We start from the raw sequence: 19,197 nt of genomic DNA on the forward strand, positions 1-19,197 counted from the left end.
AATTTTGCAGTCCTAAATATTTTAATATAATTTTCCTAAAATGATATGATTTATTAATCTATCAGGTACATATCATCTACGTTAAGTATTCATGATACTGCTAAAAACAGTGGAGGTGACTCTTCAGGATGGGGTAACTGTTACAAAATTCATGATTATTGTGTACTTTTATAGTTCTAATGTGTTGACTGATCATTTGCTAGCTTCATTCACCAAATATTTATTAAATGCCTTCTATGTGTAGAGCATTATGCTACAGTACCACTATAACATCTTGATTAAAGATCCACGTATTTGAAAATATTGAAGGACTTTCATTTGTGAAATTTAAAAAAAGGTTTTCTGGTACACACTAATTACTATAATAAATAGAGATGACTTTAGTGCAAACAAATTATTCAGACTGACAATTTATAATTAACAGATAATATAAATCTCATTGACATTTTAAATCTTAAAAAAATTCAATGTAGCTATACTAATGAAAGGATTTTGAAAATTTACTAATCTAGTACTGAAGTCTAAGATGAGATAAAATTTCCAATATAAAATGGCTTTCTTTCCAAATAGGAACTCAAATACATTTTGGTGTCCACTCACTAAGTGTAGAGGAACCCTAAAAATGAGAAGACATAATGGATTTTGCTGCTTAAAATATGAACCTATTTTTGAAGAGATTTTAATATGATGTATCCATTTTATCTTCATTGGCTTCCTTTATAAAATAGTGTAGATTATCCTATACAAATGTGTTCTCTATTCCAGGCCACATTTTCTGGCGTATCAGTAGAGGTAAATTATTATAGTTGCTATAAAGGAGAATTGACTTGGTTACAACCTACAAATTTGAAGAAACCTCAGTGTCCTTCTTCTGGACCTTGGGAGAACCTTGTGTATCTCATATATGTCTTTTCTATTTAGTGCCCTGAACAATTCCCACAGTTAAAGAGGCAATACGAAGGGCAGGCAAGCCAGAGAACAAATCAAATATGAAACAATGACCAGTATTCAAAAGCAATCTGACTCCAATGCCTGTCATGCAAATGGATCTCATTCAACAACTAGACATTGTTAGATGGTTTGCATTCCCAAGCCAGAGTGAAAAGTTTCCTCCTTACAAGTATATAAACTATCAGTTATATTTATATATGGACAATGTGTAGAACTGAAGCAGTTGTCCATATAATTCTGTCTACAGTCTCTATTTTTGCAAATGTGGATTTTGTTTCATGTGTTATCAAAATTTGTTTTATTGGATGAGTTTCCAATCTTCCATTGAACCTTACCTATAGACATACAGACAAGGCATTTCATAAATTAGAAAGTTTCTAAAAGTAGTCAACACATATTAATGGTTGATTTGTTAGGCTATGTATTTTAAGTGTTCATGATTATTATATTACCACAACTGTCTCATCAGTATTATCCAATAGTATCAGTAGTTATTTAATTTATGCTGTTACTTTCAGCATCTAGAGAGCACCTAAGTATGTATTTTCTGTGAACACTTTAATTATATGAGAATTTCTAACCAGGGGAAAGATAATTACTGAAGAAAGAATTCAAGGATAAATACATGAACATTTAAGCCTTCTCTATGGCAAGGCCTGGTAATCATTTAGGGTTTGCTAATTGAGATTACATAATAATCTATAGGTAAAAATCTGCAGGAAACTACTGCATTTACCTTTAAACCTTTAGTGTTACCATTCCAATAAATACTAGATAAACTAAGGTATAGTCCTGTAACATGTCACAAATGTAAACAGTCCATTAGATCATTCATTCATGCATTCCTCAAACATCTATTGATCACCTACTATATGCAAAGCACTGAGTCACTTTCTGTCCGGATTCTCTCTATAGTTGGATATTTCATCTGTGCTATCATCCCCCATTGCACCCAACCTATCACTGATAGAAGTTCGCATGTTTGTCTAATCATACGTCTGTGGTTGGAGCACTAGGTCTACAAAGGGAAACTTCTATTGGAACAAGTAGTTATGTGACTACACTGAAGTTTTTATGTTTGTAAAGCTGATTTCTCTAGTAGACACAAGAAATTCTACTGAAACAACATCATTCGAATACAATTGAACTGCTACATTGAAAGAAAAGAGGAAGCTCTGAACAGAGCTGGAGAACAATTATTATTATTAGAGATTTAGGCTCTTAAAATTTCCAACACACTAATCTGATGAGAAAGGAGCAATTTACAGACTTTCAGAAGATCTCTAATTCATTTAGGCCATTTGGGAGTAGTTGAACAAATTGCCTCTTTTAGCTCAGTTAGTACCATACTGACTTCTTAAAAAGTGAGCATTTTATAATCTCTCACTTTGGAACAGAATGCCTTCCTCCCCTTCCCACACAGGCAGGGGCTGCCTACATACCTCTGAATTTTCCAGCCAGTGGGGAGAGACTCCAACTTTGGATTTCCAGGGCTCTGCCTTCCACTTTAGACTGAGCAGAGGGACGTATGAACAGCTAGCCAAGTGGATCCACTCAGCACCTCTCTCCCTGAGATCATTTTCTGTCCCTGGCGCCAGCATAGCATGGTGATTAGGAGAGAGAGTTCTAATGGAGAATGAAGGAGAATATGATATAGATATGCTGTGTTTGTGTGTGTGTGTGTGTATACGTATATATGAATATATATGTATATATATGTATATGTATATATGATGTATACATAGTTATATGTACCTATGTGTATACTTTTATATATAATACATATTATATATATGTAAATTGAGTGCCTACTATGTGTGAGGGCTTCTAGGCACTGGGAATATTGTAATGAACAAAACACAGCAAGCATTGCCATCCTCACAAATTTTTACTTTCTAGTTTATACTAATTGTCATTCCAGGGAGTGACTTTAGAAAATTATTATTTCTTTCCTATTCTTCAGTTTTCTTACCTGTAAAATGGAGGTAATAGCAACTCTTACTTCATAGATTATTGGAAAGAAAGGCATTGGAAAGAAGCATTTAGGACTGATGCCATAACATATTCGCTATTCTTATTGCATGAAAGTGTTGTCTAGATAAAGACATTTGTGGGCATTTCTCTGTTGAGAGTAGAAAAGGAGACAATTTTCTTTCACTTTTTTTTTTTTTTTTTGCTAGAACTAGGAATGAAGGAAGTGAATTCACTAATAGAAATGAGCTCGTGTTGTATCATCCGTTCACTGGTTTATTCATTCATTTATACATTTCTTTCCCTTACTCAATAACCTTTATTGAGGAATTACAATGTTTCAGGTACTATGCTGTGATTGATTAGATCAAGAAGATCTAATAGTTGTCTACAAAGGACAACAGATAAATTGACTATTCAAATAGTTCATGATAATTGCAGTGATTTCAGACGTATGGACAACATGCTATTTTCTCTATAAATGCTTAATAAAATAAGGCAGCACCTATAATTGTCCTTTGTGCCCCTAAATTTTAACCTGTATGGTATGTCCTAGACTTAAGGAAAAATAAAGGATTATTTCATCATTTACCATTACTGGGGAAGTAACGACTTCTTACAGATTTTCCAGATGTGACTTTTTATTTTTAATTACAATTTTTTTTAAGTTTTTTATTTAAATAACCCCTAGACCCAGCCTGGGGCTCAAATTCATGATCCAGAAATTGAAAGTTGCAAGTTCTTCTGAGTGAGCAAGCCAGGTGCACCTCCAGATGTGACTTCATTCATATGTAGAATTTAAGAAACAAAACAGATGAACATAGGGGAAGGGAAGGAAAAATAAGATAAAAACAGAGAGGGAGGCAAATCACAAGTGACACTTAAATACAGAGAACAAACAGGGCTGCTGGAGGGGAGGTGGGTGGGGGATGGGCTAAATGGGTGATGGGCATTAAGGAGGGCACTTGTTGGGACAAACACTGGGTATTATATGTAAGTGATAAATTACTAAATTCTACTCCTGAAACCATTATCACACTATATGTTAACTAACTGGGATTTAAATAAAAACAACACATAAAAATTAAAAACAATAAAAAAATAAATTTAAAAAATTGGCAATGTCAAAAAAAGGAAATATAATTGAATTTTGTATATTGAAAAAAATTAAAATGAACATTTAAGAAATGATTCAATCTATTTTTGAAATAATTCAAAAGCAGGTTGTTCTCTGTTTTCTTAATCTGTGAATGTTAAAGACAAGTTGTTCCTTTGATGACTCATGGTCATTTTTCTGAACTTGAGGTTTCAAAGGGCATTGAGTCTGTTAGGTCTTTTGAGCTCTTCTATGAGTAACTTTCAGGAAGATCAGCACCACCCCCAACCTTCCTAGGAACTTTATGTACCTTTGGCTAAGAAGATATTTTCTTCTTCCTTCAAAGATACATAATGGTGATTAAAGATTGTTGCATAGGTGACTGAATAAATGATGTGCTGCTAAAGTCTCACTTCTTTAAGTTTTCCTATATGCAGTTCATATTTTTTCTGTAAATTTGAAAGTATTCATAATTAATGGATCAAAAATGAGACTGATGGGAGGGAGTTGGTAAAATGCTGTTGGACCTGTAGATTATCTTTGAGAGATTGTCTTTGCTAGTCTGTAATGGTAACAAGAGAATACTATTCCATTTAATGGTCTCAGAGAAATATCATTGTGTATTGTTAGAATATAATACAATAAAATAGATTTCATTAGTGTCTTCTAGATTCACTGATTGTTCTATGTCAATCGTACCTGAATATGTCAAAGTGTTTGGTTCCAACTTCATGGAGTTGATTAGTAGCCCTTAAGAAGCTATCAAAATGAAAGCAGTTAAATGAATCAATGATAAAGTTCCTCAACCCTGATAAAGCCATTGTCTAATTTTATAATTTGAGCATCCAGGGACATATCAGGGGGAATCCAGTTGTCATAGAAGAAACACATCATTTAAAGTGACAAATGATTAACTGGAGATTGGAAAAACATTAAGTAGAAAACCGTCTGGTTCAGAAACTGCATAAAATGTACGCAAATGTTTCTAAATTTTAAATAAAAATTTAAATGTCATTGATAGAAAAGATAGAAGAAAATTATGAGATCAAAAATTTACTCATAATGCTCATAATTTACTCAAAAGTTACTCATGTTTCTTCTATTTTGCCATGGTTCTCAGAATTATCTGGAAGAAGTTGTAAAGAGACGCAATTATGAAACTAAAAATTTACATTGCATGAAATTTAATAATCAAAGGATAGACTACAAAGTATTTCTTGTCTTTAATCTGTCTTTGTGAACCACACAAAATGATAGTAACACAGCATTGTCCTTAAGATCAAATGCCAATATGTCAGTGTGTCGTTTAGTTCTTTTAAATCAAATTTTACAACAGAAAATTTGACTGTCATCTCTCAAAATCCTTATTAATCTCATTGTTCGGAAACATTTATATCTTTAAAAACTTCATACTCTGTTTTCTGGTAATTCATAAACTCAGCCTACATTGACGAAAAAATAATCATTTCCTCTGTAGTATCTTACTGATCTGTGTATAATTTAAAACTGGAACATTTTAATTTTCTTAGCTTCTCTTAGTGAAGTGTTACATGCAAATTATGTGTAATTTTCTTGTAAGTATCCAAGGAGTTGCATTTTATTTGCCCTCAATTTTTAATACATTAGTAATAAATGCATCCTGCGGAAAAAATAAACTTATAAAAAGTAAAAGCCTTCTATAACTCTACCGTCCATAGATAACCTCAGCAAATGCTCTTAGTTTATATCCTTTCAGATCTTTTGTTATTGTTATTGTAAATCTGTATTATCCATTTCTATCTGCTTAAAGTTGTAGCTCTATATCCATGTCTGCAGATGAATCTAACTCTATCTAGAAAATAGCATTAGACTCTCCATGTTATCCTTAACATCATTTTTAAGTTCAAACTATATTATGAATACTTTTCTACATTTATATTTATAATTTTTTAAGTTTCATGTTTTTATTTATATTAAATACTATATTGTACAGAACTCCAAGTACACAGAAAAATGTCTTCTATGGACCCAACAAAAAAGTGAATAATAGACTTTTGCTTATATTTCATACCAATTTGGACCAGGTGATGTCTGTACCTTTAAGACTTTATTTTCTCAAAATATTCTATGTTGTCTAGAGACCAAAATTCTATACGTTTACTATATCTTGAGAACACATACAAAGGATATATTTCTGCATTTTACCTCCCTCTTGCTATGAATTTCCATGTCTTGTAAGTATCAATGACAATTCAAAACTTAAAAGTGAAAGCACTATAAAATAATTACTCATTATATTCCTTTGGCAAGATATGATATTTTCAAAGCATTCTCTTTTGGGCATTGTTTCCTTTTCTTCACAATTAAAAAAATCTTTACCACTAGTTTTAAAAATGCACTTTTCTGAACTCCCACTGGAATTGTTGGGTTCAATGGAATGTCCCGGCACCTCCTTCCTAGGACTAGTTTCTGCTTCTACAAACCCGTGTCACCCTGGTACTGTAATATATTTAAAAAAAATTCAACTTGAGAGTTGAAAATGATATCTATGCTTGTTTTCTTTAGGTAGAGATAAGATGTTACTAATATTTCTGCAAGTTTTTTATTGTCCACAAAGGGAAGGCTAGACATTTTGAACAACAGCTACTTGGTAGTACTCAAGCCACTCCATTAGGTCAGTGGCAAATTTTTCTTTGATTTTAAACATTAAAAAAGCCAGGACTGTGTCTTTGAAGCATTATTGTAGTATTTAGTGTAGTCTTATATACAAGCCTTTTTGATAATGTCTTTTTTAGGTTAATGGTAAAAATAAATTCTTAAATGAGATTTATTTTTTAGATCACAGTCGAAAAACAGAAATGTGGTCTTCATAAAAATACCAAAAGAATGCTTTGGCTGGATTTGCTCCACAAACTCATGTAGGCAACATCCCAAACTCAAACAGCCGGCAGTTGCTTTGTAAAAGACAAACTGCATCTATAATCAGGATGACAGGACCACGGATTCCGTATCATCACTTCCACCACCTTTATTCAAGAAAGCATAACTTGAATAATAAAAACACCAACATCGGGTGAGCAAAGTTGCCAGTAAGAAGACTTTCAAAGAAGCAAAAAAATAAAAAAAATAAATAAATAAAAAAATGAAAAAAGTATCTGGCATCATCTTGCAGCAAAAATTTTGCATTTGGCCAAAGTGTTGCAATGGAGATAGAGTTTTTTAAAAACATTAGAAAACGAGATTAATTGCATGGCTAATTGACCTGGGGAAGAGAACTTAATGAGCTCATTTCTCTCCTCCAAAGCCAGGAACTCAGAAAGTGAGTTTTCATCTATTCTTCCACTTATTCAGTTAGAATATATCTCCCCTATAGTTAAGCCTACTAGAAGTGATAGTTACATCCTAATGATATCTGATGGCTCCTAGGAAGTATGTGTAGATCAGGCCTTTTCCGTCGTTAGAGCTACAGATGATAAAATTAACCAGAAATAAATTTTGGTCATTAATTGCTCATTGCTCCATTCTTTAGGCTACATCCTCCACATCAGACCATGCACTAGTACACTTCTGATCACAGAATCCCCTATTATTGGTTATAGTTAATATATTGCACTGCGGCAGTCTTATATACTGCTAGTGTCACTTGAACTTCAGATAAACACCTCTGTTGGATTTTTACCCTCCTCTTTCTTTTCCTTCTTCCTTCTCCATCTTGTAGCTTCCAGATTTTGAATATGTAATTTGTGCCAGGCTTTGTGTTGGGCATTGCTTAAATATTACCACTTATCCTTTGAGTCAAAAATAAAGCTATTGAATTGAGTTGTCTTCCTTTTAGAGATGAAGAAACTAAGATTCGCAGAGGTAAAGTAGCTTCAAGGACTTCCTGTCCAATGATATTTTTCATGGTACTTAACCTCTTTAACTCTCAGTTGCTAATCTGATAATAAAGTAGTACACAGTGTTTGCTAAAAGCTTACTATGTGATAGACTCTCTGCTAAGCACTTGATCTTTACAACAATTCTATGAGGCAGGTGTTATTACCCCATGTGATAAATAACAAAAATAAGGCTTAAAGAGGTAGAATTAATTATGTGAGAGCACAGGGCTAACAAATCAACAAACAGAAATCAGATGTGAGATACTTATATGATCCAAAGCCTAAAGGATTCAATGAAATAATCCATGTTAAATGCTTGCGAGAGGGTGCAGCATACAGAAAGTCTGCATTTCATCTTACCTTTTACTGTTAGTGGCAGCACCAGGAATTGAACTAAAATGTCTGACTTCAAGCATATGCCTAAGATCTAACATTGAATTCTATATAATTTGATTTGCAAGTGATTATTGCTGGTGAAATGAAACTTAAAGAGGTTTGCTCCCCTGCTTTTAAATTTTTTTTTTATTTTTTTGGCCAACGATCCATAATCGACAATATTCTTATAGATTGCTACATAACTTTCTTTTACAAAATGACTATTATATTTGTGAATTGTTTATTGAAAATCATCTAATAACATCCAATTTTGAAGTCTTTATATAAACCTTACCCTACTTATAAATTGTTTCCATTGTGTCCCCTCTCTAAATTTTCTTAAGAATGACTATTTTGGATATTCCTAATTTATTAAATGGGAATTTTCAGTTAACAGCTTAGCAATTGTCTAGTAAGCTTCTATGCAGATGACACAGGGAGTACAAAAGTCAATAACTTGTAACTCCTGGAAGATACATGTAAGTAAAGCAATAATTTCACTTCAAAACAATAGGAACATGGTCAGGGTATGGAGTGCTGTGAGAGGAGAAAAAGTACAGGTATCCCAGTGCTAAGGGTGAGAAAAGGTTTTGGGGAGAAAGAATCTTCAGCACTCCAAGAAGAATATAATAAAGGTTTTCAAAAATTTACCAAAATGTAAGAGTGAATTCTTTACTAATTATTGGAATTAAGCATTACCTGATGGGAAAATGGTGATGTTTCCATCTCATTTTCCTCTCTCTGTCTTTTGTTTTCCTTTTCCTTGGCTAAGTAACAAAACTATGTGCTTTCATGCTAAAAATTTCAGAATACCACAGAACAGCAACACGTTGGACAATTAAATTTTTATATACTTTTTTCTTTCCAACTTTAAAAATATTAAGGGAGGAAATTGTTCAACTATGAACTAGTGGAAGAGAAAAAAAATACTGGTAAAAAATGCTTTAGACTACAGTTTGTCCAAGTAATGATTATGAAATATGTCAAACTGCTCTAGCATATTAAATGTTTATTGCAGAAAATAGTAAAAGGAAACGACCTTTCTTGTCCAAAATATCAAAATAGATTTTAAGAATCTTAAAAAAATAAAAATTTCAAAGGATCATTGTTATGAATAGATAGGGGGGCTCTTTGAGACTTTACGTGGCTTGACTCTCCTAATTCATCATTTAAATATGTAACTCTGAGAAAAGCTGGGCACTTTCAGAAGTCACATTATTTTATAGCAGAAAATGGTGGGGGGGGGAGTGTAAGAAAAATAATTCAGAAATTCTGTTATGTATGTATATATTATTTTAAATCTTGAATCAGTCATACTTTATAAGCAACATAACTTGACAAACTATAGTAGGTTTTAATGTGTGTACAAAATACGAATTTTCTGATCGCTCAGATTTTAAAGTTAACTTGATAAGTTGAAGCATATACTGATTCTGCATTAAAATGTTAGGGTTTTATTTATTTTAATGTCTTTATAAAAACATAGAACAAGTTAATTTATGAATATAAATTTAAAATCTTAAATAATTTTAGCCATGATTTACCATTAAGGATGTTAATTAAGAATGCAAGCATAGATTCTAATTAATTTATTATCCTATAACAATTTATTAATACACTAGGTCAAATAATTAAATCAGGACATTTAACAAAATTGACAATATATTTCTCATGTTTAATATAAAAAGATCTTATTAATTACAGAATATATTTGTTCTTTTAAATGATAATTTACCTGATATAGTCAACGTCATTAGAAAAGTTGTAACATTAAAAATATTTCCGTTAAATTCAGAAAGAATGCAAATATGTCTACCATTATAACTGTGCCATGTATATTACCTGTTTTACTGAAAATTTTGGCCACTAAAGTAGAAGTAAAGTAAAAGAAAAAAAAATAAAAGTATATATAGAAAATTATGAACTAAATCCTCACTATTTGACTGGCAAAAGAAAAATGTATTTAATATGATAAGATTTAAAATCAACACAAAAAATATATGCAAAATACAAATGAAAAGTTTCCTCAAAAAATATTATATTTGGCCAAGAACCAGATAAAAAACATATAGCTTTAGTAGTAACAAAAGACATACCTACCAAAACAGTGATTAATATTTTTCTAAAAATCATGAAGAGATAATAACAGTTTTAGGTTGAACAGAACATAAAATGGACATTCTCATATATTTCTGGTGGGACTATAAGTTTAATTTTCTAGAAGGAATTTGGCCATATGTAACAAAATCTTTAAAAATATTTACTCTGCAGAGTTCCAATATACATAAATTTCAGTTTCCATAGTTTAGTTAGATAACACAATATTCCAACAGTATGGTTAAAATATTAGTTTTCATGGTATATTAATGGTGAGTAATTTTATAAAGTACAGATTTAGCTTCTGGCTCTTCAGTCTACAAATTACTATGGAAAGAATGAATTCACATCATGATCAGTGACCAATCATGTCTCTTATTTCAGTCTGTTGGCGATTGGTTGGTACACATCCGTTCAGTTCATTCATAGAGAGCTTGCAGTTGTGCTGCTTCCTAGTCTGTCAGGAATAAACCCATGTGACATTTCAGAAACATGAATATGCAAAAAGGGGAATTGAGCATTTCTTTCTTCACAGAAGATGTAGCTGACCGGTGCCACCATTTGAAAGACTCTGTATGTGCAGCTGGATATAAAAGCCGCATTTTACATTTGTGTAAATATGAGCACAGTGGTTATGAGGAATAGGGTGAAGATGACACTGGAAGTGCAAAGATTAAAATGATGGAAGTTGGGCAGCAGCTGGATGGCTCAGTTGATTAAGTGTCTGACTCTTGATTTTGGCTCATGTCATGATTTCACAGTTTGTGGGTTTGAGCCCCTATTGGGGCTCTATGCTGACAGTGTGAAGCCTGCTTGGGATTCTCTGTCTCCTTCTGTCTCTGCTCCTCCCCACTCTCACTGTCTCTCTCTCTCTCTCAAAAATAAATAAAATAAACATTAAAAAAATGATGGAAACAGATCCATACTTACAAAGCAATATGGTAATTCACCAAGGCATAGAAAAGATGCTTGCTCAGAATGGAAAGTTATAGAGTTATAGGATAAGAAAGCAAACACTATTCAAGCTACTCAATTTTTTTTTACAGGAAATACAATTTAATTCACAAGGTTTCAAATGTTAACTTACAGTCTACTGTTAGTTTATTATATTTTAAATCCCTTCAAGTTTATAACTGATGGAACATTTTTAAAGTTTTACCTTCACTTATTCCTTCTTTGATGCTCTTCCTTTATGTAGATCTGAGTTTCTGACCTACAGTATTTTTCTTCTCTCTAAAGAAATTTGAACATTTCTTGTGAGACAGATCTACTGGCAACAAATTCCAATTTTTGTTTGTGTGAGAAAGTGATTATTTCTCCTTCACTTTTGAAGTATAATTTGGCAGGGTACAGAATTCTAGGTTGGTGACTTTTTTCTCTTGACACGTAGGCATTTCACTCTGCTCTCCTCTTACTTGCATGGTTTTTGAGAAGTTAGATGTAATTCTTTTGTGATTCTACAGGTTAGATGTTTGTAAAACTGGCTTCTTTCAGGATTTTTCCTTTATCTTTGATTTTTTATAGTTTAAAAACTCTGGGTCCAGGTACAGATTTTGCTGTCTTGTTTTGTTTAATTTCTTTTAATGTTTATATTTTCTTAGAGACAGAGAGACAGAGCATGAGCAGGGGAGAGGCAGAGAGAGAGGGAGACACAGAATCTGAAGCAGGCTCCAGGCTCTGAGCTGTCAGCACAGAGCCCAACATGGGGCTTGAAACCACAAACTGAGATCATGACCTGAGCTGAAGTAGGACGCTCAACTGACTGATCCACCCAGGCACTCCTGTTTTGTTTTTTGTTTTTAGTATTTATCCTGCTTGGTGTTCTCTAAGCTTCCTGGATCTGTGGTTTGGTGTTTGACATTAAATTGAAGAAATTCCCAGTCATTATTGTTTCAGATATTTCTTCCATTCCTTTCTCTCTTAACCTTCTGGTGTTTCCATTATGTGTATGTTATACCTTTTATAATTGTCCCATTGTCCTTGGCTTGTGTGTTTTTTTTCTTCAGTTTTTATTCTCTTTGCTTTTCAGTTTTTGAGGATTCTATTGATACATCATCTACCTCAGAAATTCCTTCCTCTGCTGAGTCCAATCTGTTAATAAGCTCATCAAAGGGATTCTTCATTTCTGTTTGATCTTTAGCTTTTCTTTTTGTTTCTTAGGATTTCTATCTCTCTGCTTACATTGCCCATCTTTTCTTGCATGCTGTCTTCTTTATCCATCAGGGCCCTTGGCATTTTAATCACAGATATTTTAAATTCCTGGTCTGATAATTCCAACATCCCTGACATATCTGATTCTGATGCTTGCTCTTTCTTTTCAAACTGTGTGTGTGTCATGTTTTTTAATTTTTTTTGTTTTTTTGTGGGGATGTTTGCCTTTAGTGTTCCTTGTAGTTTTTTCTTCATAGATAGAAGTGCCTGGTAAAAGGAACTGTTATATACAGGCCTTTAGCATTGTGGTGAACTGTGGGGGAAGTATACATAGTCCTATGATTAGTCTTTTAGTGAGCCTGTGCTTCTGGCTCACTTCACATGTGCTTCTCTGTCTCTACCACCTATAGGTGGGCAGGATGTCTGGAGTGGGCTGGAGTTGAGTATTTCTCTTCTTGAAGTTGGTTTAGCTCAGAAAAGTCCCCAGCAGGTTAGGCTATATTTAACTAATTTCTCCTGAGGGTAAATGCCATTAAAAACAACAGTGAGGGGCACCTGGGTGGCTCAGTTTGTTAAGTGTCCAACTTTTGCTCAGGTCATGATCTCATTCATGGTTCATGAGTTCGAGCCCCCACCCCAACCCCATTGGGCTTTCTGCTGTCAGCACAAAGCCTACTTCAGATTCTCTGTCTCCCTCTCTCTCTGCCCCTCTTCTGCTTTCTCTATCTCTTTTTCTGTCTTAAATAAATAAATACATTTTGAAAAGAGCAGTGAGCACTAATTTATTTCAAAATTACTCCCTCTCCCTCTTTCTGCCAGAAGCATTAGGAAATATTCTCCTGATATTTACCATGAGAACCTGGTCAGGCTCCTGGAGGTAAATCCCACAAAATGGTTGGGAGCACCCTTTGTAACTAGGTCCCCTTGGAGACGTCATTTCTCAGACGTATTGCTATTGAATCTCCAGCAAATTGTTAAGTACAGATAAGTCTTCATTTTTCCCCTGAAACTGGTTCCCATGGAGTCTTCTGCTGGTGAGTCTCTGCTTTTGTCACTGAGACGCCCTGTATCTGTCAGTCTGCTTTTTCAGCCTTGGGGATAGCTGTTTGTCCCATTTTTCCCCTTAGAGATCCAAGAAGAGTTGGTGATTTTTCAGTCTGTTCAGCTTGTTACTTGTTAGGATGGAGTGGTGACTCCAAGCTCCTTAACTTATGGAACATAAAACTGGAAGCCAAATTTTAATGTTTTGACAAAAAAAATTAAAGATTATGGAACAATCATAAACTTTTCCCACTGGTTATTCACACCATTTTGCATAGTTTCAGCTTGTATGCACACTTATAATTTCATACTACCTATAATATGCTAATTTCTGTTAGTTTTACGTCTAGTGAAAGTGCCTGATATATAAATCTAAAGACAAAAATCACTTTTTTATATTTCTTTATTGTTCTGTTACTTTATTGTTTCAGTGTGATCACTGCTTGCCTCTTTATAATGATAAGCCTTTCCGCCAAGGTGATCAAGTTCATGCTTTCAACTGCAAACCTTGTCAATGCAACAACCATTCCAGAAGCTGCCACTACAACATCTCAGTGGACCCATTTCCATTTGAGCACCACAGAGGAGGTGGAGGGGTCTGTGATGATTGTGAACATAACACCACAGGTAACTAGCAATCATAGAGAACAAATAACCAAGGCTGATTTGGCCTTTGAGGTCCATGTGCTTCTTCATGCAATGCAATCATTTTAAATTATGTTATTGCTATCTTACATAAGAAGGTACCTTGATATGATTTCACTCATATGTGGAATTTAAGAAACAAAACAATGAGCAAAGGGAGAGAGAGACAGAGAGAGAGAGAGAGAGAGAGAGAGAGAAACCAAGAAACAGACTCTTAACTATTGAGAACAAACTGATGGCTTCCAAAGGGGAGGTGGGTGGGAGAATGGGTTAATTAAATAAGTGATGGGGATTAAGGAGGGCACTTGTTGTGATGAGCACTACGGAAGTGTCAAATCACTATATTGTACTGGAAACTAATATTGCAGTGTATATTAACTAACTGGAATTTAAATAAAAACTTAAAGAAATGGTACTTGTAGGTTTGAAAACTAAAGCTTGTTTAGTTTTCTAAATAATCAGGTAGTTTTCAGAAACACACTCAAATCTTAGACTATATCTTTTCAAGAAAGTTTTATTTTTTTTAAAGTACATGTCATTTTATTAAACCATGAGTATATTTTAGAAAACTCAGGAATTATTAGTTTGAATATGTATACCCTTAAAATAAGTTTCTTTGCTTGACCTTGATCTTCCATTATGTCTGGATTTGCATGTAGTGCCATTTATGTTCACTCAAAATTGGCCTGAATCTGGTAACCTGGGAATACTCTTTTTAAAAATGCTAATGAAACAAAGAAGATGATTATCAAAATCTTGTTATAAAATGAGATAGCAGGACACCTGGGTGGCTCAGTCAGTTAAGCATCTGACTCTTGATTTCATCTCAGGTCATGATCTCACAGTTATGAGACTGAGCCTCATGTCTGCCCTGTCAGCTCAGAGCCTGCTAGGAATTCTCTCTCTCCCTCTCTCTCTTCCCCCCTCCCCTGCTCATGCTCTCTCTTTCTCAAAGTAAATTAAAAAAAAAAACCTTAAAAAAATATAGCATTTTTACTTTTCATTGAAAATTACCATTTTCTGATGGGCTCGTAAATTAAAAGCAGAAATAGGAAACGTCTCAAGTTGCAAAATAAAATGGCCCAAGTCTGATGGATTTGAAAGTGTGCCACTCTGAAGCATGAATGAATTTATTGGATAATTACTGATGACCTAAAATGTCACCAGAACGTGGCTAGGTGCTAGGAATATAATGATGAAAAAGATGAATTTTCCTGTCTTTCTGTGGATTATTATATAGTAGGAAAGGCACTCTATTTTTTTAATGTTTACTTCTGAGAGAGAGAGAGAGAGAGAGAGAGAGAGAGAGAGAGGAGCAGAGAGAGAGAGAGACACAGAATCCTAAGCAGGCTCCAGTCTCTGAGCTGTCAGGCCAGAATCCAATGCAGCACATGCACCCACAGACTGTGAGATCATGACCTGAGCCGAAGTTGGATGCTTAACTGACTGAGCCACCCAGATGCCCCTGAAAGGCACACTATTGAAGGAACAATTATAAACTTGTCTGAGGAGTGCTAAGATAGGGCAAATGTAGTAGGAGATAACCAGGTGGAGGAGTGAGGAGGAGAATTAGGGAGTTGACAAAGATTTCTAGTAAGAGATACAGATGTGCAATGGCCTAGAGGAGAGAGAAACATGGCACCCTGAAAGAACTGATGTAAGGGAAAATGGGAGAGAGTAAGTAAAGGTGCTAAGATGGAAGGTAGGGGCCAGATCTGGAAGGCTGTATAAACTGTGATAAGGAGTTTGGCTTCTATCCTCAGGTTAATAGAAGGTATTTTATAGGAAAGGGACATAAAAAGTTTCGTGTTTATAACCAATCTGGTTATAAAGTTGAGAAGAATTGGAGAAAGCCAAAAGTGGTTTGGGATACTGCAGTAGTCCAGGTAAGAAAGAATTCTAGAGTACATTTGAGATCATGTGGATATAGAGAATTGGATCCAAGAGATATTTGGAATGGAAAGGGACTGTGTTTTCTGAGCAAAAGTGTAGGGTGTAGATAAGGAAAAGAAAGAGTCAAGTTGCAATTCTAACATTCCAGTTTGAGTAGGAGGGTCAGTGTTGGTGCCAACCATTGAGATAGGAAACATAAGAGGTTCAGAGCTTAGGGAGAAGATGGCAAGTTCTGTTTTGGAAATATTCACAGTGTTTCCCAAGAGATAAAAGAAACTCTTGCGGGCAATTGGAAACACAGTTTTGAAGCTCCTTTCTCAAAAAGAGCCTTTTGTGATGCCTCAGGACAGATCAGTATCATCTATGCACTTTAGTGACACCTTATGTTTATCACAATTGGTAAATGCATATTTATTCCTGTAATTGTTTAATTAGGATTCATTTTACCCACCAGACTGTAAGAAAGCTCTATGAAAGGGTACAATGTGTATTTGGCCTGCTACTGTATTCCTCAGCATTTAGCTCAGTGTTTGAAACATGGTAATCACTCAATAAATATTCATTGAATGATAAATAAAGAAATTTCTAGATTAAAGATAGAAATTTGGGAGTCATCATCATATGCAAATAGAAATATTCTAGAAATATTATAAATCCATTTATTTTTAATTAGTCCATGGCCAATATCCATCAGGATGTGTTTTTTACTTGATTAAGTTATTTCTATAGTCTTTTGATATTGAGCCAATTTCAACAATATTTGAACAGAGTGCATAATGTTTAAAGGGGAATTGATAGTCTTGAGTTTTATTTCAGCTCCTTTCAGTGATCTTATATACTACTCACATTTACTTTAGAAGCTCCCTGCAGTTTAAGTTTTTTCTTATATAAAATGTCAAGAGAAAATTTCTAAATAATAAATTGTAAACTGTGGGAATTACCTCATATTTCTAATATGTCAGTCTATTCTAATATTTAATATGAAACGTATTTGGTATATCTAAGCATAATAAATTTATATTTTGGTATTTGAAATAAAAAAATGGCAATAAGCAGCAGAAACTTTTGCTTTTAATAATGTTAAATATAGAATAATAAATTATATTTGGAACAGTGTCCTTTTTTTAAACAAGATTTAGTGCTTGAATAATATTTCCAATACTACACACATACTTGCTTCCAACTGTATGGCCATCATCTACCACACATATAAACATTTCTCATATTTGATTTAGATTAAGTGCCTAGTCCTAGAAAGAAAGAAAAGTTTTAAATTTGGAAGCAAAGTCTTTCAAAATGGATGGGCCCCAACAAAGCAGAGCTTTCTAGAAGTGTGGTATTACATAACAGATGGGAGTTTAATGAAGTAAAGCACAGTTTGTAACAGGTTCATTGTTTCATATGCTCTGGATCACTAAATTGGCAGGTAGAGATGAAAGGTGCATTAAAATGGACGTCCCGAAAATTATAGAATTCCCTCAAAGGAATACAGTCTTTAATTTTGAATTATGCAGCTGATTTTAATGAATTGGAAGTCATAATGCATAACCTTTCCCTGACGCAGGAAGGAACTGTGAGCTGTGTAAGGATTACTTTTTCCGCCAAGTTGGTGCAGATACTTCCGCCGTAGATGTTTGCAAACCCTGTGATTGTGATAAAATGGGCACTAGAAACAGTGACCTCCTTTGTGAAGAGGTGAGTTCTGAGTATTGAAGGTAAATAGTTGCTCATTTTCAGAAATTAACTTGGGAGATGTTCTACCAGTGACATGGAGGTCTGTATTTATCAGGAAGTCCTCTGTGTGTGTTTGCTTTTCTTGGAGATGGCTGCTTTAGAAGTGTTCCTGTGTAACTTTTAACAGGACATACAAGGCTGCTTAGGTGGTCCTTTGCATATATGAAAGGTTCATTTTATTTTTAATTTTAAAATTGTCGAAAATATTGAGGGGGAGGGGATTCCAAGTAAACTAGGAAGTAATTGAGTATATGTCTTGGCATGATGGGTGAGTTAATACTAATAAAAGGTATTAATTAAACAACAGTTTTCCTCCCAAATTCCATAGAAGATAGTATAACAAAGGGCACACATAGCTCCACATGAAAATTATGATAGCCCTACTTCTAAATTTTTTGTTCCAACCTTCTCTCTTGATGATACAATGAATTTTTATGATTTTATCCATTTTTCTTACCAACATCACAAGTACCGATGTTTGACCAACATGAACACAGGTGCTAACTGACCTGGGCCTATAAATCCTGCCTCAAGTCAGAAAAAGCAGCTCCATATTTAAATGTGGTATCTTCAGCTAGAGCTTTTGACCTGTTGTGATAATACTAATACATAATAATATATAAAGGGCAAATTTACTTTAAAGAATCATTTCAGGGGTGCCTGGGTCCTCAGTTGATTAAGCGTCTGACTTGGCTCCGGTCATAATCACACAGTCAGTGAGTTTGAGCCCTGGGTTGGGCTCTGTGCTGGCAGCTGGGAGCCTGGGTCCTGATTCGAATTCTGTCTTTCTCCCTCTCTCTCTCTCTCTCTCCCCCTCCCTTATGCTCTGTCTCTGTCTCTCAAAAATGAATAAACATTAAAAAATTAAAAAGAATCAATTCAGTTATTGTATTAATTTTTAATAATTACATAGGGGTGTCTGGGTGGCTCAGTAGGTTAAGCATCAATCTCTTGATTTCAGCTCAGGTCATGATCTCAAAGTTTATGGGTTCCAGCTACATATCAGGCTCTCTGCTGTCAGCTCAGAGGCTGCTTTTGATCCTCTGTCCCCCACTCTCTCTGCACCTACTCTGCTCACACTCTCTTTCTCTCAATAATAAACATTTTAAAAAGTTGTTTAAACAATTACATATTCCCTTGTAAATAATTGAGAATGCACTGGATAGTAATGTAAGCCCACTATATGGTTAAAGAAAAAAAAAATAAGCTACAGCACGAAGATACTAAGTTCAAGGCAAAATATATTGGTCATAAAACTTTCAGCATACATTATAAACTGCTTTAACAAATAAAAGCCAAATATAAAGTAGGCCAAAATGACAATTTGAAAACTTCAGAGTGACTGTAGTGTGTTAATAAAGGAACATTATATGTTTTACTGGAAGG

General features: G+C 34.2%; 1 protein-coding gene across 3 annotated transcripts in view; it reads left to right on the forward strand.

Annotated features, from left to right (window-relative positions):
* The window catches only part of USH2A (usherin), a 734,839-nt gene that overhangs the window by 99,767 nt on the left and 615,875 nt on the right, over nucleotides 1-19,197 (forward strand). For all 3 annotated transcript variants that reach the window (XM_025927811.2, XM_086694483.1, XM_086694484.1), the window contains exons 10-11: nucleotides 13,971-14,166; nucleotides 17,642-17,772. In XM_025927811.2, the coding sequence (XP_025783596.2) occupies nucleotides 13,971-14,166; nucleotides 17,642-17,772 (327 nt within the window). The remainder of the gene's footprint in view (nucleotides 1-13,970; nucleotides 14,167-17,641; nucleotides 17,773-19,197) is intronic.

The sequence above is a fragment of the Puma concolor genome, chromosome E4, assembly GCF_028749965.1.
Source record: "Puma concolor isolate L17-30 chromosome E4, mPumCon1.1.hap2, whole genome shotgun sequence".
In the NCBI taxonomy this organism is placed as follows: Eukaryota; Metazoa; Chordata; class Mammalia; order Carnivora; family Felidae; genus Puma; species Puma concolor.